The 23,595-nt window shown below is 63.9% G+C and overlaps 1 protein-coding gene across 3 annotated transcripts; it reads left to right on the forward strand.

The window, feature by feature from the left end:
• Positions 1–711: 711 nt before the first annotated feature.
• On the forward strand, positions 712–23,371 carry HIF3A (hypoxia inducible factor 3 subunit alpha). 3 transcript variants are annotated; one of them, XM_075016579.1, is made up of 15 exons: positions 712–1,745; positions 8,826–9,019; positions 9,672–9,808; positions 10,865–10,949; positions 11,617–11,726; positions 12,477–12,688; positions 13,164–13,270; positions 13,776–13,923; positions 14,740–14,900; positions 16,088–16,320; positions 16,617–16,694; positions 17,441–17,823; positions 18,119–18,230; positions 18,451–18,547; positions 19,022–23,371. In XM_075016579.1, the coding sequence occupies exons 1-15, from the start codon at positions 1,600–1,602 to the stop codon at positions 19,171–19,173; spliced, it is 2,355 nt and encodes a 784-aa protein (XP_074872680.1). In that variant the 5' UTR covers positions 712–1,599; the 3' UTR covers positions 19,174–23,371. The 3 variants fall into 3 exon arrangements, with proteins under 3 accessions (XP_074872680.1, XP_074872678.1, XP_074872679.1); XM_075016577.1 differs by lacking the exon at positions 712–1,745 and adding an exon at positions 1,759–2,822 and having other exon boundaries at positions 8,823–9,019; XM_075016578.1 differs by lacking the exon at positions 712–1,745 and adding an exon at positions 1,759–2,822.
• Positions 23,372–23,595: the final 224 nt, after the last annotated feature.

The following is a 23,595-nucleotide window of genomic DNA, read 5'->3' on the forward strand; positions in this document are numbered from 1 at the left end:
GCACGGCTGGGGGAGGGGCGGCGGAGGGGGAGTAGCTTGCAGGGGAGGGGGTTTCACGGGAGTTGGTGGGGGCCGGAGCAGTGCACCGGGAGCGCTGCGGAGCGAGCCATGGAGAGCAGCCTCCAGTGTGCAAGGTAAGGGCCCCCCCGCCCGGGGACCGGCCACGCAGCGTTAACCCGTGGGGCGCCGAGATCGGGGGGCCCGGGGCCTAGTGGGCGGCGGGGGAGGGGGGGTGCAGGCGCTACGCTGGTTCGGTCCAGTCCCTGCTCCCCCCCCGCCTTGGGGGTGTTGGGAACTAGATGCAAGCAAGGGCGGGTTTGCTGTGGGGCGCGGGGGGGGGCAGTCCCCCATCTTGTTCCCCCCCCCCCGGCTTTTCCATAGGTCTGGATGCAGGAGATAATCCCCCCCGGCGTTCTCGGGGTGCCCCCGCCCCCCCCCCGGAATTGTCCTGCAGTAACGACCCGGGCTGCAAAGGGGCTTGCTGCCTCGGGGGGCAGGCGAGAGACGCGCCCCCTCCCAGTTCGGCTGGGAGGGCAGTGCCCAAAGCGCCACCTGGCTTGCACGGAGTTGGGGGGGGGTTGGACGGGTCTTTGCGGACGAGGTGGGTTGCGGGTGGGGGGAGGGCCGATGGTGTGAGAGTCTGAAAGTTGGGCTCCTTGTGACGTCAGCTGGTGAATTCCATGCCGGGGGGGGGCGAGGGGTCATACTTTGGGGGTCTGGGGGGTGCAGGCCGCCCCCAGCTGAGCAGTGCCACGTCTGATGGGCAGTCATGGGGGGGGTCGGGAAGGAAGCGCCCCCCCATCTCATCTCTAGGGCTATGCTCACCAGGTTCTGGCCAGGGCTCCTGCGGGGCAGGGAGGGTGTATGAGCAGATCCCTCCCCCCCGTACATACTCTCCTTGTTTACCATCCTGCCCTGAGTGTCTCCAGGAGCTGCCCCCATGGGGGTAATCGGATTTGGGGCACTTCCTGCGAGCGCAGTCCCCAGGGGTGAGGTGGGGGCCAGAGAAATGCAGCTCCCTTTGCCCTCCCTTGCAGCACATTTCTGATCCCCCGCAGGGAACGCCTTGGTGCCCGGGTCCTGCCAGGCAGGGACCCTGTCTAGACTGGGGCTGTGGTTGTGCTCAACTTTTAAACCCTGCTAAGGTCCACGCAGCGGGTGCAGGACTGAAATCCACCTGAGCCGCAGCTGGCATCCGATTCCTGTACGGAAGGGGGAGTTTGGACTCAGATCCCAACTTTCCCTGGAGCACAGGGTGGGCCTGGCGCTGGAAGTGGGCCGGTGAACAGGCTGCCCAGAGCCAAGGTACATCTAACCTCCCTGGGGCTGATCCCAACCAGGTGATGGCTGGGGGAGCTTTATTATCTTGGATTCTCACATGCCGCTCATCACCCCGGTCCCAGCCCCGGATCAGAACCAGCAGGGGTGTGGTGGGTGGGTTGGGTCTTCGGGGCTGGGTGTCTGGTTTCTTCCCTGTTATAGGACCCAGACAGAGGGTGTGAATCAGGGAGAGGATCAGGGTGTGAGTTGGGATCGGAGCTGTCCTTCGATCTCTGGTGTGGGGCTCACATCCCAGGACGGTCTCCGCTGCTTGGGGAAATGAGAGCGGGTCTGGGGCTCGAGTGGGAGGCGGCCAGCCCTGAAATTTGCCTTCCGGTCGCCCCAACGTTTAACGAGCAGTGTTATCCGAGGGCGGCTGTCGAGCCCATGGCGCTGGGCAGTGCCGGCAGCGGGCTGAGCGCCAGGTGGGTGTGTCGGGTTTCTGTTGCTTTGGGATCTTCTGGTTCCGAGGCCGCTGTAAAAGTTTGCCGTGGCCCACTGGGGGTGGAAGGGGTGAAGGAGCAGGGCTGGTCTACACCAGTGAGGGAGCTCGCTGGTGTCTCTGTAACCCTTGCCAGGCTGGTGTTCAGGGCACGTTAAGAAACCTCTGCTAGGTCAGGTGCATGTCATGCCTGGGGCAGAGACTCCCCCGGCTGGAGCCTCTCTTCTGGGCACTCGCTCTGGGGTGGCGGCAGCGGATTCGGTAGAAATCTGGAAGCCCTGTATGGTGGTCTCCACGCTGCCCCTCTTGACTGGAGAAGGACAGCCAGGGAATCGCTGTCTCCCCAGCATCTCACCCGGCTCTGCAGCCTGTGAACCTGCAGCTGGGGATTCCCCAGCCTGGGGATTGAAAGCTGGGGTGGCACGCTCGGATACCTGCCCCTTGCTCCTGCAGCTGGCACTGTCTCTGCTTGCGCATGGGTCCGTTGTCCATCTCTGCACAGAGCCCTGCGTGGGTGGGACGGAGTCGGGAGACGCTTCCTTGGTGCCCTTCTCTTCTGCCCGCCATGCTGCATGCTTGGCATAGAGGGCACTCCTGACCCGCAGGGCTCCCCTGGGCTGCCGTGGCACTCCCACAGCTGTATATATATCTCCCCCGGCACAGCTCCCTCCTCCCCTTGCTGGGTGCCCCAGCCTGGCACTGAGCCTGCCCCAACCCCTGCCCCCTCCCCCCCAGCAGCCCAAGTGACTCTTTCTCTCCTGGGTTCCTCCCCAGAGTCAGGCGGCCGTCCGGCTGCCTGCGGGTGCTTCGGAGGGGCCGGGGGGAGCACGCCACGTGCGTGTGTGTACATCACATGCTCCGGTCTGGTGCCAAGCTGTGACGTGGGGGGGGGAGGGGCTGCGCCCTCTGGTGCCGTACGGAGCAGCCAAGTCCCGCTGATCGGGGCGGCGCTGATCCGGGGCTGGTGGCGGGGGCTAGCGGCAGGCACTGGCATTCGGGGCCGGCGGAGCGACTCGCTGGGATGTTGGCACGGCAGCCGGGGAGACGCGGCACCGGCGGGGTGAGTCGTGGTGGCACAGCCGGCGCCCCTCAGCCATCTCGCCAGTGGCTTCCTTCTCGCGCCTGGCTTCCTTTTCCCACCCTCCCCTTGCCTTGCCCCGTCTGCTCCCTCCTTCGTGCCCTCTGCCCCCCGCCGCTGTCTGCGGGTGGCCCCAGCTTTGCTGCTTAGTGGGGTCCCCTCCTGGCATTGGCACTCTGCCTCCTGAGCCAGTCGTGCCGCTGCCCTGGCTGGACCGAAGCAGGTGGCATTCTCTGAGCCCAGGTGGCAGCAGCGTAGCAAGGAGCCCCTTGATGGGGGGATTCCCCCAGCCCAGCACACAGCTAAGGGCACTGTGCGTGGGGTCTGGCCCCCACCTGTGGCTGGGCCCATCTCCGGCCTGGAAAGCCATCTGGATGCCGTGTCGTTCGCGGGGTGCTGGGTTCTTCTAGGCCTTTGCTTCAGCTGCCAGGGTACGTGTTGAGTCGGGTCTAGCGGCTAGAGCAGGGGGAACGGGGTGTCAGGACTCCTGGGTTCTCTCGTCAGCTGTAGGAGAGGAGTGGGGTGTAGTGGTTAGAGCAGGAGGGGCTGGGAGGCAGGATACCTGGGTTCTAACCCCAGCTCTGGGAGTGGAGTGGGATGTGGTGGTTAGAGCATGGCAGGGGATCATGGGGGAAAGAACCAGGTTCTTTTTCAGACTGCTGCCACGTAACGCTGGGGCAGGTCCCATCCCTGGTCAGTGCCGCTCTGCCCAGCTCAGGAGAAGATCGGGCTCCTTGTAGAAAGGTTACTGGGCTCAGGTTGCTGTGGGTGCGCAGGGGGTGGGAGCGGAGGTATTACTGCAGGGGCAGCTGCTCAGCAAGCCAGCGACAGCCTCTGTGGCTAGCAGAGAAGAGGCAATTCCTGGGGCTGTCCCTGTGGGGAGGGGCCATAGTTTGACTCTCCATCTTTTTTTGATGGCAGACACTCACTGTCGCTTGCTTGCAGAGTCAGTGTCATCATCCCATTTTACAGCTGTGAAACTAGAGGCAGGAGAGGACACAGTGAGGGAGAGAGCCCAGGAGTCCTGACAGCTGGCTCTGCTCCAGCCTCTAGACCACCCTTCCCTCTCAGATCTGGAGAAAGCCTAGACTTGTATTTACCTACAGCCCCAGAGAGCTGGTGCTCTCAGCTAGACAGGCACTTAGGGATCCCCATGGTTATTATGGGCCCCTTTTCCCCATCACCCCCGAGTCTGGTTGCATGCAAGCGGCACAGCTCTGTGGTTGTGGGGCAGCCGGGTCGTCTCTTGACCCCTTCTAGGATCCCACAGCTGGAGGGCAGGTGACGATGTTTCCAGAAATGGTGTAGCCCAGGACTTGGGGTTCCCCAGCTCCCAGCTGGGCAGAGTTGGGCCTGGGTGCAGGGATGGGGTCAGACCCTGCTCCCTTTTCCCCCTTCTGTCTGGTCTGTGGACCCCAGCGGATATTGGGGGGAGGCGGGGGGGCATTGGGACCTCCCCCAGTTGTCCCTGGTCATGCTGAGTTCCTCTCTGCCAGTTTGCCCCCCTTCTGTCCCATGGCTCAGCCCTGACCTCCGGCTCTGTGCCCGGGGGAGGTGGCAAGGGGCTCCCTCCAGCTCAGCAAAGGGACTCGACCCCCCCTTCCCCACACAGGCAGGCCCCTGCCCCCCAAGTCCAGTTTTGCCTTTGCCCACCCTCTTCCATGGAGCAGGCGGGGGTAGGGAATGGGGGTCAGAGACCACAGGCCCCTTCCTGGCTTGGGCCCGGCTGCGGCGGCCCCCCGGCAGTTCCTTGTTCCCGGACAAAATTAGCCGGGCTCTGGGTGCAGCGAACAGGAAAAGGCCTGGCTTGGCCGCTGCCTCCCCCGCCCCCGGCCGCTCACGTAGGCCCAGCCAGGCCGGAGAGGGGCCTCTGGGCCGCCTGCCAAAGGGGGACGGGGGAAGCCGGGCTGGGGGGGGGGCGGGCGCTTCTCCAGCTGCCCCTCCCCACAGCAGGGCCCTCCAGGGAGGGCTAGACCCCTGCCCTGCCATGGTGGGGTAATCGCCCCCGGACACCCCTCCTCCAGTTTCACTCCCCTGCTCTGTCCAGGCCTTGTTGCCTGGTGAGGGCCTCCCCTGGGCACAGGGCACCCTGGCTGGGGTGGGGAGCTGTGCCTTAGGATGGCGGGAGGGGTTTGCCCAAGGTCACAAAGGAAAAAGAACCCAGGCGTCCTGCTTGCCCCCTGCCCCCACTCTGATCAGTTTCCTTCAAGGACTGGGAGTGAAGCCAGGAGTCCTGACTGGGAGCCCTCCCCAGCCACTAGTCTCCACTCCCACTCTATCTCAGAGAGAGAGCTGGGGCAGCCCCTGAGCACTGGATGGCCAGCTGGCAAATTCCAAGCAGAGCTGCTTTTAAATGTTAATAAGGTAGAGCTCCGGCTTGGAGACGAGAGCAGAAGGCATTTTCTGGGGCAGCTGCTTTCTGGTTCTGGTTGGACTTGGATCTGGTTCTGATTTGGTCCCGGAGGGCTCACAACAGAGCCTGGCTCAGTCTGGGCCTGGCTCTGCCTCAGTTCCGGTTTCGGATCCGATTCGAGTTTGGCTCACTTCTTGTTTTGAACGGGGTCTGGCTGTGACTTGGTTCTGGGCTGGCTCAGTTCATTCATTCGCAGGCAGTGTTCTTGGCTCCATCCTCTGCGCCACGGAGGCGTGCAGAGGAAGGTCTGTGTTGCCTGCCAGGGCTGTCCTTGGCTATGCTGGCTTGTGCGGGTGCCTCGGCACCGGGGCGCAGGCTCCCCAGGGCTGGGCGAGGCATGGGACCCGATGGGAAACCCCACACAGATGCTCTGTCGGCTGCGGGATGTGCTGGTGGTGGTTCAGTAGGGGGCACTTGGCAGGTGAATCCTCATCCTTGGAAGATTCCCGCACTGGGTGTTGGGCAGGGCACTGTTCCAAGGAAGCTCGCAGCTCCAGGGTGCCACACTGGGTACCGGGCAGGGCACTGTTGCAAGGAAGCTCACAGCTCCATGCTGAAAAGCAAAGCTGCCCGCTGAGCCCTGGCAGGCAGTGCCCCAGTGTGTCGCCAGGGGGCGCTGTGCTGTAGATAGGTGAAGCGGGGGCACAGTCGGGAGCGCTCTACCATCACAGTCAGTGCTGGCCGCGGTGCCCCAGCACAGTCCACGTTGCTGTGAAGTTGTGGCTGCCAAGTCCCAGTCCAGAGGTGGCTGCATTTCAGTGCTGGGATCTCCATGGCAGCCAGTCCTTAAAATGCTGTGGGGGAGGTGGGGCGTGTGCCACTACATAGCCGTGTGTCATAGGGCCTGTACTGCTCCCGGCTGATGGGGAGTCTCTGTTCCCATTTGGAGCAGGGGAAGAGGGTCCGTCCTCTGCTGTGGCTGGAGTTGATGTGCCTTTTGCCAGGGCGGACAGGGGGCTTCCCGCCCTTCCCCCCACCCAGCTCTCTGACCACCCTAGGTCATCACCCCCCCCTTCCACCCATGTATCTGTGTGTCTGTCCACGCCTGTCCCCCTACAATTTGGGGGAGGGGAGGAGGCGGTGCCAGCCCCTTGCTTGGTGGCAGGGGATGGGGGGTAGGGCTTCATGCCCCACTAGCCTTTGGGAGGTTTCGGGTCTCACCCCGCTGCACCCCACCTCGTCAGGTGGGGTAGAAGAGACGGAGCACTTGCTTGCTCAGAGATAGCTGGGGGACAGGAAAAGGGACCCCCTTCCCCCTCTCCTGGGGTCCCCCATCCCAGGTGTTTGTAGAGGCCAAGCAGGCAGGGGATGTGGGGGCTGGAAGGGACCTGCTGGGGCTGGGGGAAGTGGGGCGGGTGGTGAGTGGAGAGGTTGGGCCGGAGGCTGACAGCTCCCTCCCTCCTCTCCCCAGCCCTTCCCACAGCTCTAAGCAGGCAGGCCTGGCACCCAGCCCAGTGTGCAGAACACCATGTCCTGGACAGGCTGCCAAGTGCACGTGCGGACACAGCAGGCGCGGGGGGGGGCAGGGAGCCGAGCGGGGGAAGGAGGTGGAGTGACCGGGAGGTCTGTGCTGGGAGGGGGTGTTCTGTGCCAGAGGTGGGAGATGTGATGGGAGATCTGCGCAAGTGGGTGGGACATTTGATGCGGGGAGTCTGTGCTGGGGGGGTGGGGTGATGGGGGGGGGTCTGTGCCAAGGGGGGAGGGGTGATGTGATGTGAGGATATGTTTGTGATTTTGGGGAGCCCTGGGGTAGCCGCTGGGAAGCCAGTACATTCTTGTTGAGAGTGAAGGGCCTGTGCCGGCAGGAGGGGAGAGATGCTGTATTAATGGGCAGGTGGATCCTCGCCCTTGGAAGATTCCTGCACTGGGTGTTGGGCAGGGCACTGTTCCAAGGAAGCTCACAGCTCCAGGGTGCCACACTGGCTGCTGGGTAGGGCACTGCTCTGGCGTAGCTCACAGGTCCGGTGTTGCAGATTTGGTCCCAGGCAGGGCACTGTTCCAAGGAAGCTCACAGCTCCACGCTGAGAAATAAAGCTGCCTGCTGAGCCCCGGCCTGCACAGAGGGTGTGAAATTGAGGGGCACACTCGTTTTGGGGCCGGGAGAGTTGTCCTAGCCTCTGAGTGGTTCCTTGCCAGGGCTGGGCCACCTGCCACTCCCAGCCATGAAAACACAACATTGCCTCCCCCGCACAAGTTTGCTCTGAGTGCCTGTCAGGGAGAGCATGTGGGGACGGGTGTCAGGGCACTGCTGTGAGGAAGCTCACAGCCATGCCTCCCACTGCTGCCCTGCCTCACTCCCTCGGCAATATGCCCCTAATCCCGGGACAGCCTGGCCAGCGCTCCCTTGGCATTCTGCCCCACAGGACCCATCGGACAGAGAACGCCACAACTCAGGGCACGAATGGGTGGCAGCCGTCCTGCTCTGGGCCATGCAGGTGGCCCAGATTTCGTTCCCCTTCCGTGGCTTGGACTTTTCCCCACTGGAGCACCCCAGCTGTGGATTGCCTCCCCCTCCCCCGCTGCCCCGTCCCTGTCCCACCCTCCAGATTCCCACTTCCACCCCCCCCAGCCGGCCCTGCGCCCCCCTCCCGCAGGACAGGGCTGAGAGTGACGCCGCTGGGCCACCCCTGGCACAGGCCCGTGTTCTGGAGACACCCGCTCCCAGGGTGGAGTGGGGAGTGGGCAAGAGGCCAAGAACACAGGCAGAACAGGCTGTTCTCGCTTGGGCAGAGGAGGAGGGGTCGGGCTCGGCAGCTGGGCCCAGCACAGTGCGGAAGGGTCTGGCTGGAGCAGCCCGAGCCAGGCTGGAGGGAGTGCCAGGCTGGAAGGGGATGGTGACGCTGGGGGCATGGAGATGGGAGATGGTTTGGGTAAGAGATAGAGGGGAGGGGCAATGGCACTGGGGTGCGGGGGGTGCAGAGTGGGGAGCAGGCAGGGGGCACTGATATGTTGGGGTGCAGGGTGGGGAGCATGCAGGGGCACTGAGATATTGGGGTGCAGGGTGGGGAGCTGGCCGGGGGCACTGAGATGTTGGGGTGCAGGGTTGGGAGCAGGCTGGGGGCACTGAGATATTGGGGTGCAGGGTGGGGAGCTGGCTGGGGGCACTGAGATCTTGGGGTGCAGGGTGGGGAGCATGCAGGGGCACTGAGATGTTGGGGTGCAGGGTGGGTAGCTGGCCAGGGGCACTGAGATGTTGGGGTGCAGGGTTGGGAGCAGGCTGGGGGCACTGAGATCTTGGGGTGCAGGGTGGGGAGCTGGCTGGGGGCACAGATCTTGGGGTGCAGGGTGGGGAGCAGGAAGGGGGCACTGAGATGTTGGGGTGCAGGGTGGGGAGCATGCAGGGGCACTGAGATATTGGGGTGCAGGGTGGGTAGCTGGCCAGGGGCACTGAGATGTTGGGGTGCAGGGTTGGGAGCAGGCAGGGGCACTGAGATATTGGGGTGCAGGGTGGGGAGCTGGCTGGGGGCACTGAGATATTGGGGTGCAGGGTGGGGAGCTGGCCGGGGACTGAGGGGGGACAAGCCCCCCGCAGAGCAGGTGCCCTCAGCCAGTGCTACCCCCACCACCAGCAGCAGGTCTACGACAGAGATCCGGAAGGAGAAGTCGCGAGATGCGGCGCGATGCCGGCGCAGCAAGGAGACGGAGGTGTTCTACCAGCTGGCCCACACCCTGCCCTTCGCCCGCGGCGTCAGCGCGCACCTGGACAAGGCCTCCATCATGCGCCTCACCATCAGCTACCTGCGGATGCACAAGCTGGTCACCTCGGGTGAGGGGTGCCGGGGGCGCCGGCTCCCTGGGATCGCAGGCTGCAGGGCCTGGGGTCAGGAAGGGGGTTCCCTCCCTCTGGGCGTGGTGGGGGAGTCAGGGCTGGGGCCTGGCTGGCAGGGCTGGTGGAGATGAGCTGGGGGGGCAGGTGGAGAGACAGGTACCAAGCTAGAGAGGTGGGGGGTGGATGCCAGGCCAGGCAGGCGGATGGGTCGGGTGGGGGGATACCAGGCTGGACTGGCAACTGGTGGGGGGATACCAGGCCCGGTGGGCACATGGGTCGGCGGTGCGGTGCAGGGGGAGATACCAGGCTGGCTGAGCAGAGAGGTCGGGGGATGGGAGGGTTACCAGGCTGGAAAGGTGGATGGGTCTGAACTGGGAGGGTGGGGATGTGAGGCTGGTCAGGCCCCATATATAGGGCAGGAGGGTGCAGAGTGGGGAGCAGGTGGGCAGCACTGAGATATTGGGGTGCAGAGTGGGGCACAGGCGGGGGACACTGCGATATTGCACCCCTAATATCCCACACCACGGAGAGATGGGAACCAGTCACCATTAGACTGGTTTATACTGGGAATGCCCAGTCCTTCCAGCCCTGCCCCCCATCCCCGGCTGGCCTGGGCGGGGCCCCCCTCACCCCATCTTTGTGCCTGCAGAGGAGTGGCAGGGGCAGCCGGAGCAGGTGGACGCCTGTTACCTGAAGGCCCTGGACGGCTTTGTCATGGTGCTGACGGAGGAGGGTGACATGGCCTACCTGTCGGAGAACGTCAGCAAGCACCTGGGGCTGACCCAGGTGAGTGGGGAGGGGGCACCACCCCCACGTCTGCCCTCTCCCATGGCCAGCCCCCCCGCCGCCCCCATGTCCCCTACCCCACGGCCAGCCCCCTCCCAGCCACCCCCATGTCTGCCCTCTCCCGTGGCCAGCCCCCCCCACCTCCCCCATGTCCCCTACCCCACAGCCAGCCCCCTCCCAGCCACCCCCATGTCTGCCCTCTCCCACGGCCAGTCCCCCCACCGCCCCCATATCTGCCCTCTCCCATGGCCAGCCCCCCCACCGCCCCTATGTCTGCCCTGTCCTACGGCCATCCCCCCCACCTCCCCCATGTCCCCTACCCCACGGCCAGCCCCCCCCCATATGTCCCCTTTCCCCCATGGGCGGCCGGCCCCCCCCACTGCCCCATGTCCCTGTACCCTATGGCCAGCCCCCTGCTGCCCTCACGTCCCCCTCCCCTGCAGCCAGCCTCCTGCCACTGCCATCTCCCCTGCTGCTATTCAGCAGAGCTGGGGGCTCCATCTCCAGCTCCTTGTGTCCTGCCGGCATGGGCTGCGGTCTCCCTCCTGGGTCCCTGAACCCTTGAATGCTAAGGAGCGGGGGAGGGGAGGATAATCTGTCCCAGTGTTTCATAAACCCTTTGAGCCCATGGAACACCCAACAAGAATGTTTTTGTGCTGCACTCGGAGGGACATTTTCTTTAAAAACAAATTATTGTGAGACCCTCCCAAAAAAAACCCCAAACAGCAGCAGATGCAGCAAAGCAAAGGGAGGTGACGGGCTCTGGCGTCCTCGCGGTGGAGGCGTCACGCTGAATGTGTTTCTAATAACAGAAATTATGGCCGGCAGCGAACAGTAGTGAGAAAGTGTCAGGTTCTCGCGGCGCACCTGAGAGTTGTTCCCAGGACACCTGTGTCCCTGGAACGTGGTTTTCTACCAGCTGGGGGCTCTGCTCCTGTACACAGAGACAAGGGGTCTGGCCAGGGGGCGGGAGGGAGGTGCAGTGCGTATAGCCGGGGGGGGGCTGGCATTGGGGTACCTCACTTCCCACACTGGCCATGACTCCCCCCCCCGCAGCTGGAGCTGATCGGACACAGCATCTTCGACTTCATCCACCCCTGTGACCAGGAAGAGCTGCAGGATGTGCTGAGCCCCCGGCAGGGTGAGCCCCCCGCGACCCCCCAACCCCACCAGCAGGCTGACTGCCCCCCCATCCCAGCCCCCCAATCCCACCAGCAGGGTGAGTGCCCCCTGCCCCCCAACCTCAGCTGGCAGGTTGAGTGCCCCCCACAGCCCCCGCCCAACCTCAGCTGGCAGGGTGAGTGCCCCCTGCAGACCCCCTGCCCTGCTCCTGCCAGGGCAATGCCCATCACCGCTCCCCAGCTCCCCTCAGCAGGGCCAGTGCTCCCCCATGACTCCCCAGGCCCCCCACAGCTGCCCCCAGATTGAGTGTCCCCCCGCAGGGTGAGTGACCCCCCCCCGGCCCCTCTGCTTTCCCAGGCGCCCCCTGCAGGATGAGTGCCCCATGTCAGTCCCCTGCTATCCCAGACTCACCCTATCGGTGGCCCCTCCCACTCCTAGTGCCCCCTCACCGCCCCTTGAGCCCCCCAGAGTCACATGTATGCCCCTCCACTCCTGTGATTAACCCCCCTGGGATCCCACAGCCTGCATTGCTCCCCTCCCCACAGGCACCAGCCCCCCCACCTCACGGGCGCCAGCCCCCCCTCGCTTCCCCAAGGGCACCAGTCCCCCCCCGCCACGGGCACCAGCCCCCTCGTCCTCCGCACGGGCACCAGCTGACTCTGTCCTGGCCCCTCCCCTGCCCACAGGCTTCTCCAAGAAGAAAGAGGTGAAGACAGAGCGCAGCTTCTCCCTGCGCATGAAGAGCACCTTGACCAGCAGGGGGCGCACCGTCAACCTCAAGTCAGCCACCTGGAAGGTCGGGGCGCAGGGGGAGGTGGCTGGAGCCGGGGGGTGTCTAGAACAGCTGGGGGCAGGGGAGGGACGGGAACTGGGCTCTAGAGCAGTCCAGGGCGCCATGGAACTTGGCTCTGGAACAGTACCGGGAAGCGTTGCTGTGGAGACAGTGTCAGAGTGATTGGGAAAACGGGGTTCCAGGCCGGTTCCCGGGAAAGGGCATTCTGGAACGGAGGGGGATTGCTATGGAAACAGGGAGCCAGAACAGCAGTGGGGGTTCTAGAGCCGCACTGGGGCAAGAGCGGAAGGGGGGCGGAAGAGGCTGGCATGGATGCCGGGGCGGGGAGGTCCTAGAGCGGCTGTGGGTGGGTCGCCATGGAAACAGCGTTCTAGAGAACTTGCTGGGGGTACGTCAGAGCAGGCGGTTCTGAAACAGGGTGGAGGCGGTTGGCTTGGATACGGACAGGTTGCTATGAAACTGGGCTCTAGAGCAGCCGTGGACGCTGCGGCAATAGTGGGGTCTAGAACGGGGGGAGGGGGCAGGCGTGGGCACGACGTTCCGGAGCCGCTGCAGGTGGGTTGCTACAGAAACGGGCTTCTAGGAGAGAGCTGGGGATTGTGACCACCAACCGGGTTCTAGCGGGTCGCCATGGAGATGGGGTTCTAGACCCTCCCCCTGCAGTCCCAGGGGCGGGCCCCATGAGGTCTCGAGGGTGGACCCAGGAGTGCGAGGGCTCTGATTGGCCAGCTTCCCCTCTCCCCCCTGCGCCAGGTGCTGCACTGTGCTGGCCACATGCGGTCCTACACCCCAGCCCGGGAGGGGCCGGAGGAGGCCAAGGGGGGGTACGCGGAGCCCCCCCTGCGCTGCCTGGTGCTGATCTGTGAGGCCATCCCCCACCCCGCCAACATCGAGACCCCACTGGACAGCAGCACCTTCCTCAGCCAGCACAGCATGGACATGAAATTCACCTACTGCGACGAGAGGTCAGAGGGTGCGGCCACTGGGAGCCCCGCCCTTGCCCCATCCCCTCCGGGAGCCCCACCCTCACCATTCCCTTCCCCGCTCCCCTGCCCCCGTGCCCAACCCCACCTTGGGGAGCCTGTGACCCACCCCTGCTGCTTCCCCCTCCTTTCTGCTGCTTTCCTGGGGGTTCCTTCCCGGGGGACCCCTCTGCCCCATACTGCTCATAGGCCCTTCCAACGGGGTCCCCTCTGCTTTGCTCTCTGTCCCCTCCCCTTTCTCCCCCTTGCAGCCCCCCCACTCCGAGCCCCCCCCTACAGTGCTACGGGGCTGGCTGGCTAGGTGCTGGGGGAACACCTGGCCTGACGTGGCTAGGGGTTGGGGTGGGATTATGCAGAGCTGTGGCTGGGATGGGAGAAGGGGGTCCAGATTGGAGTGGGGGAAGGGTGTCTCACTGATCAGGACCCCCTCTTGTCCCCTCCCTCGTCTCCTGGGCAGGATTGCGGAGGTGGCAGGGTACACGCCTGAAGAGCTGCTGGGCTGCTCAGTCTATGAGTACATCCATGCCCTGGACTCGGACTCCGTCAGCAAGAGCATCCACACCCGTGAGTGCCCCCACCGTCTCCCTCCCCCACCCTCCCCCTCCTCCGCTCCAGCCTCCCTGCTCCAGAAGCCCCCTCTGCTCCCTGACGCTAAGAGAGACTCCCCATTTGCTGAGCCGTACTGGGGCTATGACACGCGGCCGAGCAGGTCCCATTGCGTCCAGTGGGGCATGAAAAAGTCACCTCCTAGCCAGTGCTCTGCGTTGCACGGAAAGGCAGCATTCCAGATCTGACCACTGGGCCCAGCTAGTGTGGTGCACCCCCGCCCCCAGGTCAGAGCACAGCCCTCCTTGCCGGGATCCCACTCCTGCCTCACAGATCAGTGCAGGCACCTCCTTCCCTGCTGCCCCACCTCTCGCCTTCCCCTCCATCCGTGCCATCTCTCCGTCCGTCTCTCCGTGTCCATCTCATCCCTTCACGTCAGCCCATTCCTCTCCCTGTCCTGCCCTGTCTTGTCCCACCCCACCCTGGGGGCGGCTCTGATCTCTCTGCTCCCCACCCCCGGCAGTGCTGAGCAAAGGCCAGGCAGTGACAGGCCAGTACCGCTTCCTGGCCAAGAGCGGGGGCTACCTGTGGGCCCAGACCCAGGCCACCGTCATTTCCAACAGCAAGAACTCCCAGCCTGAGAGCATCGTCTGCGTCCACTTCGTGCTCAGGTGGGAGGGGCTGGGGAATGGGGGGGGCGGGGCTGTCTGCTGGGCTGGGTGTGGGGTGGGGGTCAAGCCTCAGACCCCCCAGCAACATGCAGCAGAGACAGGCACCTGGCTAGTCCTTCTCAATGCGCTGCCCATGGGCTTGGCCCAGAAGGGAGGGCGGTGCTAAGACCAGCCGAGGCTGGGCCGATCCATGGACCCGCTGGGCTCAGCTCGGTGGGTGCTCAGCCAGGGAAGGCAGTGCTGGTGTAACCCGCCCACTGGTGGACTCGAACCTGGGACCTGCGGAGTTTAGAGCCAGGGGTCTTTGGAGTCTGAGCTAAAAGCCACCTCGTTCTCAGCTAAGGCTGAAGAGAAGCCTCGTTTATTCTTTGTGTAAGTGGTCTAAGTGCCACTATGTGGGACAGTCAGTCATGCCCAGGAAGTATGTGGTTTACACAGGAATCAGGCCAGGCTGTGGGGCACACAGCCCAGTTGGGATGGGGATAACACTGGGCCCAGCTCCATCTGTATCCCTTGGCTGAGCTGCTCGGAGCCAAGTTGTAGCAAACCGGCAGTTCCCAGTGGCTTCTCGGTCATCCTGTGGCTAGGAACTTGGTCACCACTCAGCCTGTCCCAGACGGAATCCAGATGGTCTCATGCCAGGGATACCGAAGGAGAATCTGCAGCTGCTGTTGTCAGTATAGGGGCCATGACACACAGCAGAGCACTCCTGACTGCATCCTACAGTGCCGAAGCTGGTGCAAGCTGGTGGCCCCGACCACTGTGGGAACAGGGCTCCTTCCCTCACTCCTCCCCGCCTTCCCGTTCCTCTAACAGCCAGGTGGAGGAGGTGGGCGTTGTGCTGTCGCTGGAGCAGACTGAACGCCAGGGTGAGGGGCGACGCCTGCCCCTGAAGCCCGACCCTGCCTACCACGCCAACGGGAGCCCTGAGGAACCAGAACCAGACACGGGAGAGACCATCCTCAACATCAGCTTCGGTACGGTGTGCGACCTCGGGGAGCCAGTCTCCAGTTAGTTACTGGGATAACTGGGGATGCCAGGCCAGGGAGTGGTGTGGCTCCAGTTAGTTTCTGGGGGGATGGGGTGTGGAGCGGTGGGGTGGGAGAGGTACTGGCGGGTGGGGCTGAGCCGTGTGGAGTGATGGGGGCTAGTAAGGGGAGCTGGGTATGGAATGGGAGAGACTAGGTGAGCTGTCAGGGCATGGGGGCAGTGGGGGTGGGGCGCTAGAGCAGGGGCGCAGGGCATAGGGGGGTCAAGGCAATGGGGGGTGGGGCAGCAGATGGGGCACAGGGCAGGGGTGGGGGGACAGAGGGGTCGGGTGGAGGGCGGGGTGCAGGGCAGGGTGTTGGGGACAAGGGTAGGGTGGAGGGCGGGGCGCAGGGCAGGGTGTTGGGGACAAGGGTAGGGTGGAGGGCGGGGCGCAGGGCAGGGTGTTGGGGACAAGGGTAGGGTGGAGGGCGGGACGCAGGGCAGGGTGTTGGGGACAGGGGTAGGGTGGAGGGCGGGACGCAGGGCAGGGTGTTGGGGACAGGGGTAGGGTGGAGGGCGGGGTGCAGGGCAGGGTGTTGGGGACAGGGGTAGGGTGGAGGGCGGGGCGCAGGGCAGGGTGTTGGGGACAGAGGGGTAGGGTGGAGGGCGGGGTGCAGGGCAGGGTGTTGGGGACAGGGGTAGGGTGGAGGGCGGGGTGCAGGGCAGGGTGTTGGGGACAGAGGGGTAGGGTGGAGGGCGGGGTGCAGGGCAGGGTGTTGGGGACAAGGGTAGGGTGGAGGGCGGGGTGCAGGGCAGGGTGTTGGGGACAGGGGTAGGGTGGAGGGCGGGGTGCAGGGCAGGGTGTTGGGGACAGAGGGGTAGGGTGGAGGGCGGGGTGCAGGGCAGGGTGTTGGGGACAGGGGTAGGGTGGAGGGCGGGGTGCAGGGCAGGGTGTTGGGGACAGGGGTAGGGTGGAGGGCAGGTGTTGGGGAGACGGGTGGGTGCAGGGCAAGGTGTGGGGGGCAGAGGCTGGGGTGTAGGGTCGTGGTGGCAGGGAGGGGGCAGGCGCGGGGCATGGGGGGTCTGGGGGTGCCAGTGCAGGCAGAGGGGGTGCGTGGGGCCCGGCCCAGCCCGGCCCAGCCCAGCTCCGAGCAGGGTGCTGCTCGCCCCCTCCCATGGCTCTTGGTCCCCACAGAGCGCCACGGCCCCCGGCTCCTGGCCTTCCTGCACCCAGCCCACGTGAGCGAGGCGGAGCTGCAGCGCGACCCACGCCGGTTCTGCAGCCCCGACCTGCAGCGGCTGCTGGGGCCCATCTTCGACCCCCCTGGAGCCCGAGCCGAGGGGGAGGGGGCCCCGCGGGCACGCACCTCCCCCCAGCCCCCCGAGCCCAGCCTGCCGCCCAAGGAAGCTGCCAAGAGCAGCTCCCTGGTAAGGGACCTGTTGTGGGGCAGCAGGGGGGCAGGGAGCTGTGTCCGTACAGGCAGCAGCGAGTCTGCCAGTGGGGCGGAGGGAGGGGCTGCATCACTGGGGAGTGATGGGGGAGGGGCTGCGGGAATGGGGGCAGCGGGGAACGTGGGGGGGGGCAGGGGCGGGGGGGCTGTGTCCATGGGGGAGGGGCTGGAGGTCTGCAGGAATGGCCCTAATGGGGGGCCAGGGTGCTGGGGCCGTGCAGAGGGGGGGCTCCTGGGTGGCCTGTGCTCCGTCCATCTGTCCGTTCTCCCCAGGCCGAGCTGCCCTTCGACATGCAGGACGTGCAGAAGCTCTTCGCCTCCACCCAGGAGGCCGTGGAGACAGCGCTGCAGGTGTGGTGAGCAGGGAAAGACCCCAATTGTCCCGGGACTCTGTCCCCACAGGCTGCCAGCTCCCCCCTCCCTTTGCCCCCAGTTACTGACTCCTGGATCCGCACTCCAGGCCTTGTACAAGCAGCCCTGGTGCCTAGCTCGAGAGGTGGCTGCTGCTTTGTGCTGGGCAAGGATCCTGCCATAAAGAGCTGCCGTGACCCGCCCCCCAGAGGTGGCTGCATCTTCGTAGTAGGGGAGGGGTCTCAGTATAAACAGTTGCTGTGACCCTTTCTAGAAGCGACTGCCTCTTGGTCAGGGGTGGGAAAGGTACCTAAAACGTTACTTGAGTAAGAGTGCAGTTGTTTCATTTCTGGATACTTGAGTACAACCTAGCTGTGATGTGCGTGTACTTTTTCTCCAGCAGTTTTTCAGAGGGACAGCGGGAACTTGTACTTAAGTACATCCCCCCAAGAGCTGCACTTTTACTCAAGTCACTTTTTGGGTACTTTCCCCACCTCTGATCTTGGTGCTAGGTGAGGGATCCTGGTACAGACAGCTGCCACGACACCCAAGAGGTGGCTGCATCTTTGTACTGGGTGAGAGGTCTCTGTATAAGCAGCAGCTGCTGTCCATGCTAGAAATGACTGCCTCTTGGTGCTAGGTGAGGGATCCTTTTATAAACAGCTGCTGTGACCCACCCTAGAGGTGGCTGCATCGTTGTGCTGGGCCTGGGCTCCCTGGCTGCTAATGGCGTGCTCCCCCTGCAGGATTACGAAGGGCTCGACCTGGAGATGCTGGCTCCCTACATCTCGATGGACGACGATTTCCAGCTCAGCAGCACTGAGCAGCCCCCCTGGCTGGCCGAAAAGCGGGGCGATCTTGCTGCAGCCAGGGGAAAGGGTCCCCCGCCGCCCTCTGCCTCACCCCCACCACGACCCCGCTCCAGCAGCTTCCATGGGGTGTCTGCCCGCGAACCTGACGTGCCCAGCCTGCCCCGTTGGGGCAGTGAGAACAGCCTGAGCCACAGCCGGTCACTTCAGCCCCCAGCGGAGGAGCCCATGGAGCTGGAGGGGCTTGGGTCTTCCCCAGTGGCACCCACAGGAGGCAACCACAGGGATTACCCTGCCTCACACCTGGGGTCCAGGAAGAGGTGAGAGGGGGCAAAGGGGAGATTCAACCACTGGGGCCAAGGACCTGGTGTCCCCCCCACCCCGGTCAGACCCGTGTTGCTCGGCACCCCTGCCACATTTTAACCGTGGGAAATTCCTGCAGCAGGGAGTCCCACAGGTGTACTTTCGGCTTCCTTTGGTGCACATGATGTTTGCCTGCCTCACAGCTGCCCTGCTCTGGATCCCTCCTGCAGTGAGGTGGGCTGGACGCACCCATTGGGCCAACTCAGGCTCAGCCCCTTCCTTACATACCCCTTCCCACCCCCCGGCTCTCAGGGCCCTGGAGCTGAGCCTGGTGGAGGAAGGGGCTGACTTCCTGGAGGCGGCACCCTTGAAGCGTGCCCATAGCTCGGAGTCCGACAGCTTTCTGCTGCCCTCCCTCAATCTGGTACGTCTGGTGGGGCGGGGGGGGGGGGCAGCCAGGGGGGAGTGAGAGGGGCTGGGGGGGCAGCCTGGGGAGATGGGGCTGGGTGGGGGCAGCCAGGAGAGAGTGGGAGAGGCTGGGGGGCGGAGCCAGGGGGAGTGGGAGGGGCTGGGTGCAGGGCAGCTGTGCGGAGATGGGGCTGGGGGATCTCCCAGAAATCTCATTTACACTCCCTGCCCCCCAGGGTTTTCTGCTGAGCGTGGAGGAGGGGCTGGAAGCCGGGGCGCCCCGGGGCAGCATGGTGATAGGTCGGAAGCTGCTGGCCCTGGAGGAGCCCATGGGTGAGTACCGCATGGCTGGGAAGCTCTGAGCTCGGTGGGGGAGGCTGGGGCACAGCTGATCCAATCACCCCAGCTCAGCGTGTCTCCCCCAGGAGGCACCTCACTGCACATCCCCCTAGCCAGGGATGGGTTTCCTTCCAGAGCCCCCCCGGGGAGCCGCTCCTGTCCCAGGCGTGAGGCAGTGACCCACCGCCCTAGCTGAGGTTGCTAGAAATGCTGCTCCTGGCAGGGCCCAGCCTGCCCCCCGCTGCCTCTGGGGCTGTGGGAGAATCTGCTGTAGCAGTGGGGATGCACCAGCTGAGCAGTTCTGGCTGCACCCAGTCGGGGGCAGCAGCATACACAGGGCTGGCATTGTTAACCCGCGGAACTCCCTGCCCCTTGAGATTAATTGCCCCCTTTTTTTCTGTCCTCTCCTGATCCCTCCCCCCCTCACTCTCTGTTAACCCTTTGCACCCGGCTCCCGGCTCCCTCCAGCCCTGCTGGGTGACATGCTGCCCTTCGTGGTGGACGGCCCAGCGCTCTCCCAGCTGGCCCTGTACGATGGCGAGGACGAGGCCTTGGAGCAGAGCGGCGGGCACTTCCAGCCGGGCGAGGAGCTCTTGGGGGAGCTGGACCAGGCCACCTGATGGGCTGGGTCCACGCCCGATGCTCCCACTCTGCAGATGGGACAAACGGAACCAAACCCGACCCCCATCCGTCCCGGGGGGGAGGCACCTGCCTCTCCCCCTCACCCCCCCCCACCAGCAACACTCACCTGCTCGCCTTCCCCTCTGGGGCCCTGAGAATGATGCCTACCTCAGCCCTGCCCCCACCCGCAGGCGTTCTGTTCCTGACGCCTTCCCCCCCAAAAAATATCGGGGTGCTTGGGGAAGGGGAGCTCACCAGCCACGCCCAGGGGAATGGTGGCTCTCCCTTTAATGCTGATCACCCCTTCATGGTGCTAGGGGAACACTTCCCCTTTGGGGCAACACTGGGGATTGCAATATAAGCCAACCAAAGGGGGGAGGGGGTGGTTCCCTCCCCTCCCCCCCCCGCCAGTGCTCTGAAGCCACCTGTGGACCAGGGAGCCAGGCTGGTGTGCTGGCTGGATTTCAGCTGGGGGCTGGGGGCGGGGAGGATCCCAAAAGCCGGGGGATGTCTGCAGGGCTGTGATGGGGTTCAGACCCCCTTGCCCTGCTGTCTCCGGAGGGAGGTGTAGGAGGGGCTCCCTTCCCCAGTGCAGTGCGGGGGAAGGCGGGGAAGAGCCAGGATTGGCTCTCCCTGTGTTCTGCTCCCCCCGTGTCACTGGACCCCCATCTTTCCCAGTCCTAGCTGGGACCACCCAGGGGAGGGGCTGCTCATCTCCCCTTACCCACAATCCACCTGGTGCCTCTTGCCATATTTACCTCAGCTATGCCCCCCCCCCTTTAGCGTGGGGGGGCGGAGGAGGGAGCAATGGGGGAGGGCCGAGGGCCAACCATCAGTCACCAGCCGGCAGCTCCGCGGCCCCCAGCCCTCTCACATCTTTCTCTTTTTCAGTGGCCAAAACTGGTGCTTTGGTAGCCGCAGGGCACACGCTGCGGAGGCCAACTGAGCAGGGCTACACCCCCACCCCCCGTCTTTCAGCCCCTGGAGAAGCTTGTTCCCAGAGCCCAGCTGGGCTGCCCACCAGCTGCCCCATCTGAGCTTCACAGCCTCGAATGGTCCCTTTCCAGCGGGCGGCTCCAGCAGCCAGTAGCCCCGACTCCCTCGTTTTGCTGCAGAGGGGGTCCCCTTTCCTGTGGAGTTGGGGCCAGCCATCCTGCCCCCCTTTGGCTCTCCTGACCATGGGGGAGTTACTTCCGAGGGGGGCAGAAAAGTCCCCTTTCAAACTGGGTCCTTTTTAAGCCTTGTTTCGGGAGCAAGGGACTCTCCAGCTGCCCTCTGGAGTCAGAGTCCAGCCACGGGGGCAGTTCTGCTCACGCTCGTGTCAGAAGGGGGAGTAACACCAGCCAAGCCACCCCACCCTGCAGATACAACATGCCCCAGAGCAATGCCGGCTCCCTGCACTGCACACTGCCAGCTCACAATAGCTCGTGCTCAGCACCGGGCTGCGCACAGGCAGGTGGGTGATGGTGAACTGGAAGTGACGGGGCGGGACTGAGGCCCGAGTTGGGATGGAATTGGGATCTGGGTACACAGAGACAATTTTTCAGGCGCTGGGCTGCTTCCCTCCGAGCTCAGCTCTGGTTCAAATGGGGCGGAATCGATCAGACCAGAGAAGTGGTTTCCAGCCTGTCATTCGCACACACTCCTGGGGCTCTGCAGACTGGGTCTGATTCCCAAGGGGGCCCGCCCCACCCTGGCCCATTCCTAGTACAAAAGGCTGAAAATCACTGGAGCAGTCGCTCACAGTAGCCCCGTCTGGCCTTATGAATATGTCGGGATTGTGTTGCTACTGGGAGACCAATCTCAAATGTGGATGCAGTTACACTTGGATAAAGTTAAACCCATGCAGGAATGAGCTATCCCAGGATAAACTCCTTTATCCTGGGACTACTACACCCCCCCACTGCCACCGCCAGAGGCATTGTACTGAACTACACTGATGTGATTAAGGCAGAGGCAGAGTAATTCTGTGACACGATCCTCTGTTTTCTCACCAAATCAGATCTAATTTTCAGGGCCTCGACTGTATGGGGTTTGGGTCGACATGGGGGGAAATTGACCGAGGTGGATGTTTAAAATCCCTGCTTCCCCCTTCTCAAAGCCACTTAGTGGGAAAGTTTCGCCCTTATTTCAATTGTCTGAAGAAAAGTTGGGGAGTCTTTTTCTTTGCCACATTGAGGTGAGAGGACTTACGTCAGTGGAAAAAATCTCTCATTTGGTATTAAATGGGACTTGCCCATGAGAGAGATGGTGGGAGCAGTGGGATAGGGGCACTGCTTTCACCCCAGTTCCTTGCGCCCTCGCTTATGCTAATGCAGAGTCTACACTCCTGGCCGGGCACGGTGGTGTGTCATGCTGGCTGAGCACCAGGATCAACCGTTGCACAAGGCCACGAGGGTGAATCAAATCCCACTGGTTTTCTTTAATGGCGGTGGGTTTTCTTTTTCTTTTTCCCCAGATGCCCCCATTTAAACAATGACGGACACGTCTCCTCTACCTCTCCCTTTCCTGCCATTTTCCCTGGGGGATTCCCCCCCGGTGCTAACTTTCCAGCTGTCAGGAAAGAGGGTTACCAATTTGCAGTGAGTGCAGTTCCTGGAGGTTTGCTCCCAGGCTATACTCCTGCATGAAAGATGAATCTCGAATTCCTGGTGACCCTAGGAGCATCCCGGAGGGTTGGCCACCCGCGTGAGAAGCAGGGCGAGGGAGGGGGGCGAGGGAGCCGAGCCGAGTCCCGCGTGGGGCGCCATGTTTCAACGCCGACTGTTAACCGCGTTGCGAACGCAGCGCACACGCACGCTCACCACTCACACGCACAATCTGTAGACGGGCTCCGCCCACCCAGGCAGCTGTTCAGAGCCGCACATGGCCACACGCACAGACCGAAGGCCTTCTCCGCGCCCGGGGAAGGACGCGCCCAGGGCTGGGGAGGGCAGGGCCGCAGGCCCCCTTCTCCGGCCCCAGCCCCGCCCCGCCGTCCCGGTGTCGGCGAGCTTGGTTTCGTTTCGTTGATTTCATTTCCCGAGTTTGTGGTGCTCATTTGCGTCTTGTCGTCGTCATTATTGTAGAGTTAGCGCTTTCCCTGTTGTCGGGTTGTTACGCGCACACGCTCCCCCCCAAGCCTGGCGCCCCCAGCCAGCCCCGCCACTGGGGCTCTTGCCCCACTGCGCTCTTCCAGCCACCCGCTTCCCATGGGGCAGGGACTGGAAATGAGTGACGGGGAGGGATCACTTGATCGTTCCCTGTTCTGTTCGTTCCCTCAGGGGCAGCTGAGAAAGAGAGAGCTGAGTGGTTAGAGCGTTGGCCCTGTAAGCCCAGGGTTGTGAGCTCAGCCCTTGGGGCTCAGACGACAGAGGTGCAAGGGAAGGTGATTATAGGCCCTGCTGCGGGTGCGGGTGACGGGGCTTGATGACCTCTCAAGGTCCCTTCCAGCTCTACATGAGATCTTGGCAGTTGTTCTGACTAGCAACTGGCCTAGCACTTGGCAGTGGGGAGCCAAGTGAGCGCCCTGCCCTGACCCGTCCTTGGGGTGTTCCTCCTACTCCGCACTGGGGCAGCCCTCTTTCAGGAACACCCCACTTTTAATGGGGGGGGATTAGAAATGCTGCAATTTAGATCCCTTGGCTCCCCTCTCGCCCCTCCTGTTATCTGGGGGTGTCTCTGGAAGGTGGGGAAGAAGAGGGTCACCCCAGCAGATCTTGGAGATCCCCCCAGTTGTTTTGGGTTAGAGTTGTGTCATTGTTGCCTTGGAGATGGGGGAGCTCCTGGCTTTGTGTCCTCACAGCCCCACCCCAGACTTTGTCCCTCTCCCTGGGCCAGGAAGCCCAGAGTCTAACAGCCTGCAGCGGAGGACAGGGCGGGAGGGGCCTGATTCAGATCCCGCTGGCACTGTGGGACTCGAGAGGAGCCCCACTGAAAACTGTGGCATTGGAATGGGTGTAAATCAGGAGGGGCCTCCAGCGGGATTAAGCCACATGGCCCTGATGGGGGACTAGAAGCAGGCTGTCAGAGGAGGGGTTTCTGGGGAAGGGGGCAGCCCCATATGGGGGGGGCTGCCTGGCATCAGGCTTTGGGGGCGTGCGTATTTTTTTCTCTCTTCTGTCGCTGTGTGCGTCCAATTTCTTTTGGGGCCGGACTCTTCTCGCGTCCCATCTGGACCTATCGCTGTCATGAGACATAAACATTTCTGGTAACAAACCTTGGCTCGCTTGGTCGTTGTTTGCAGGCACTGTGGGGAGGGGCCCTGCATGCCCAGCGCACCAGGAAAGGCGGGGTCTGGGCAACTGGGCTGAGGCTGCCACATCCCTCCCCGTGCAGGGTCGGCTTTCTTGCAAAATCAGCCCGCTGAGAACGGGCAATGGGAGGCAGTGCATGTCTGTGGCTCTAACCACTAGACCCCACTCCCTCCACCAGAGCTGGGG

The sequence above is a fragment of the Carettochelys insculpta genome, chromosome 22 (genome assembly GCF_033958435.1).
Source record: "Carettochelys insculpta isolate YL-2023 chromosome 22, ASM3395843v1, whole genome shotgun sequence".
In the NCBI taxonomy this organism is placed as follows: domain Eukaryota; kingdom Metazoa; phylum Chordata; order Testudines; family Carettochelyidae; genus Carettochelys; species Carettochelys insculpta.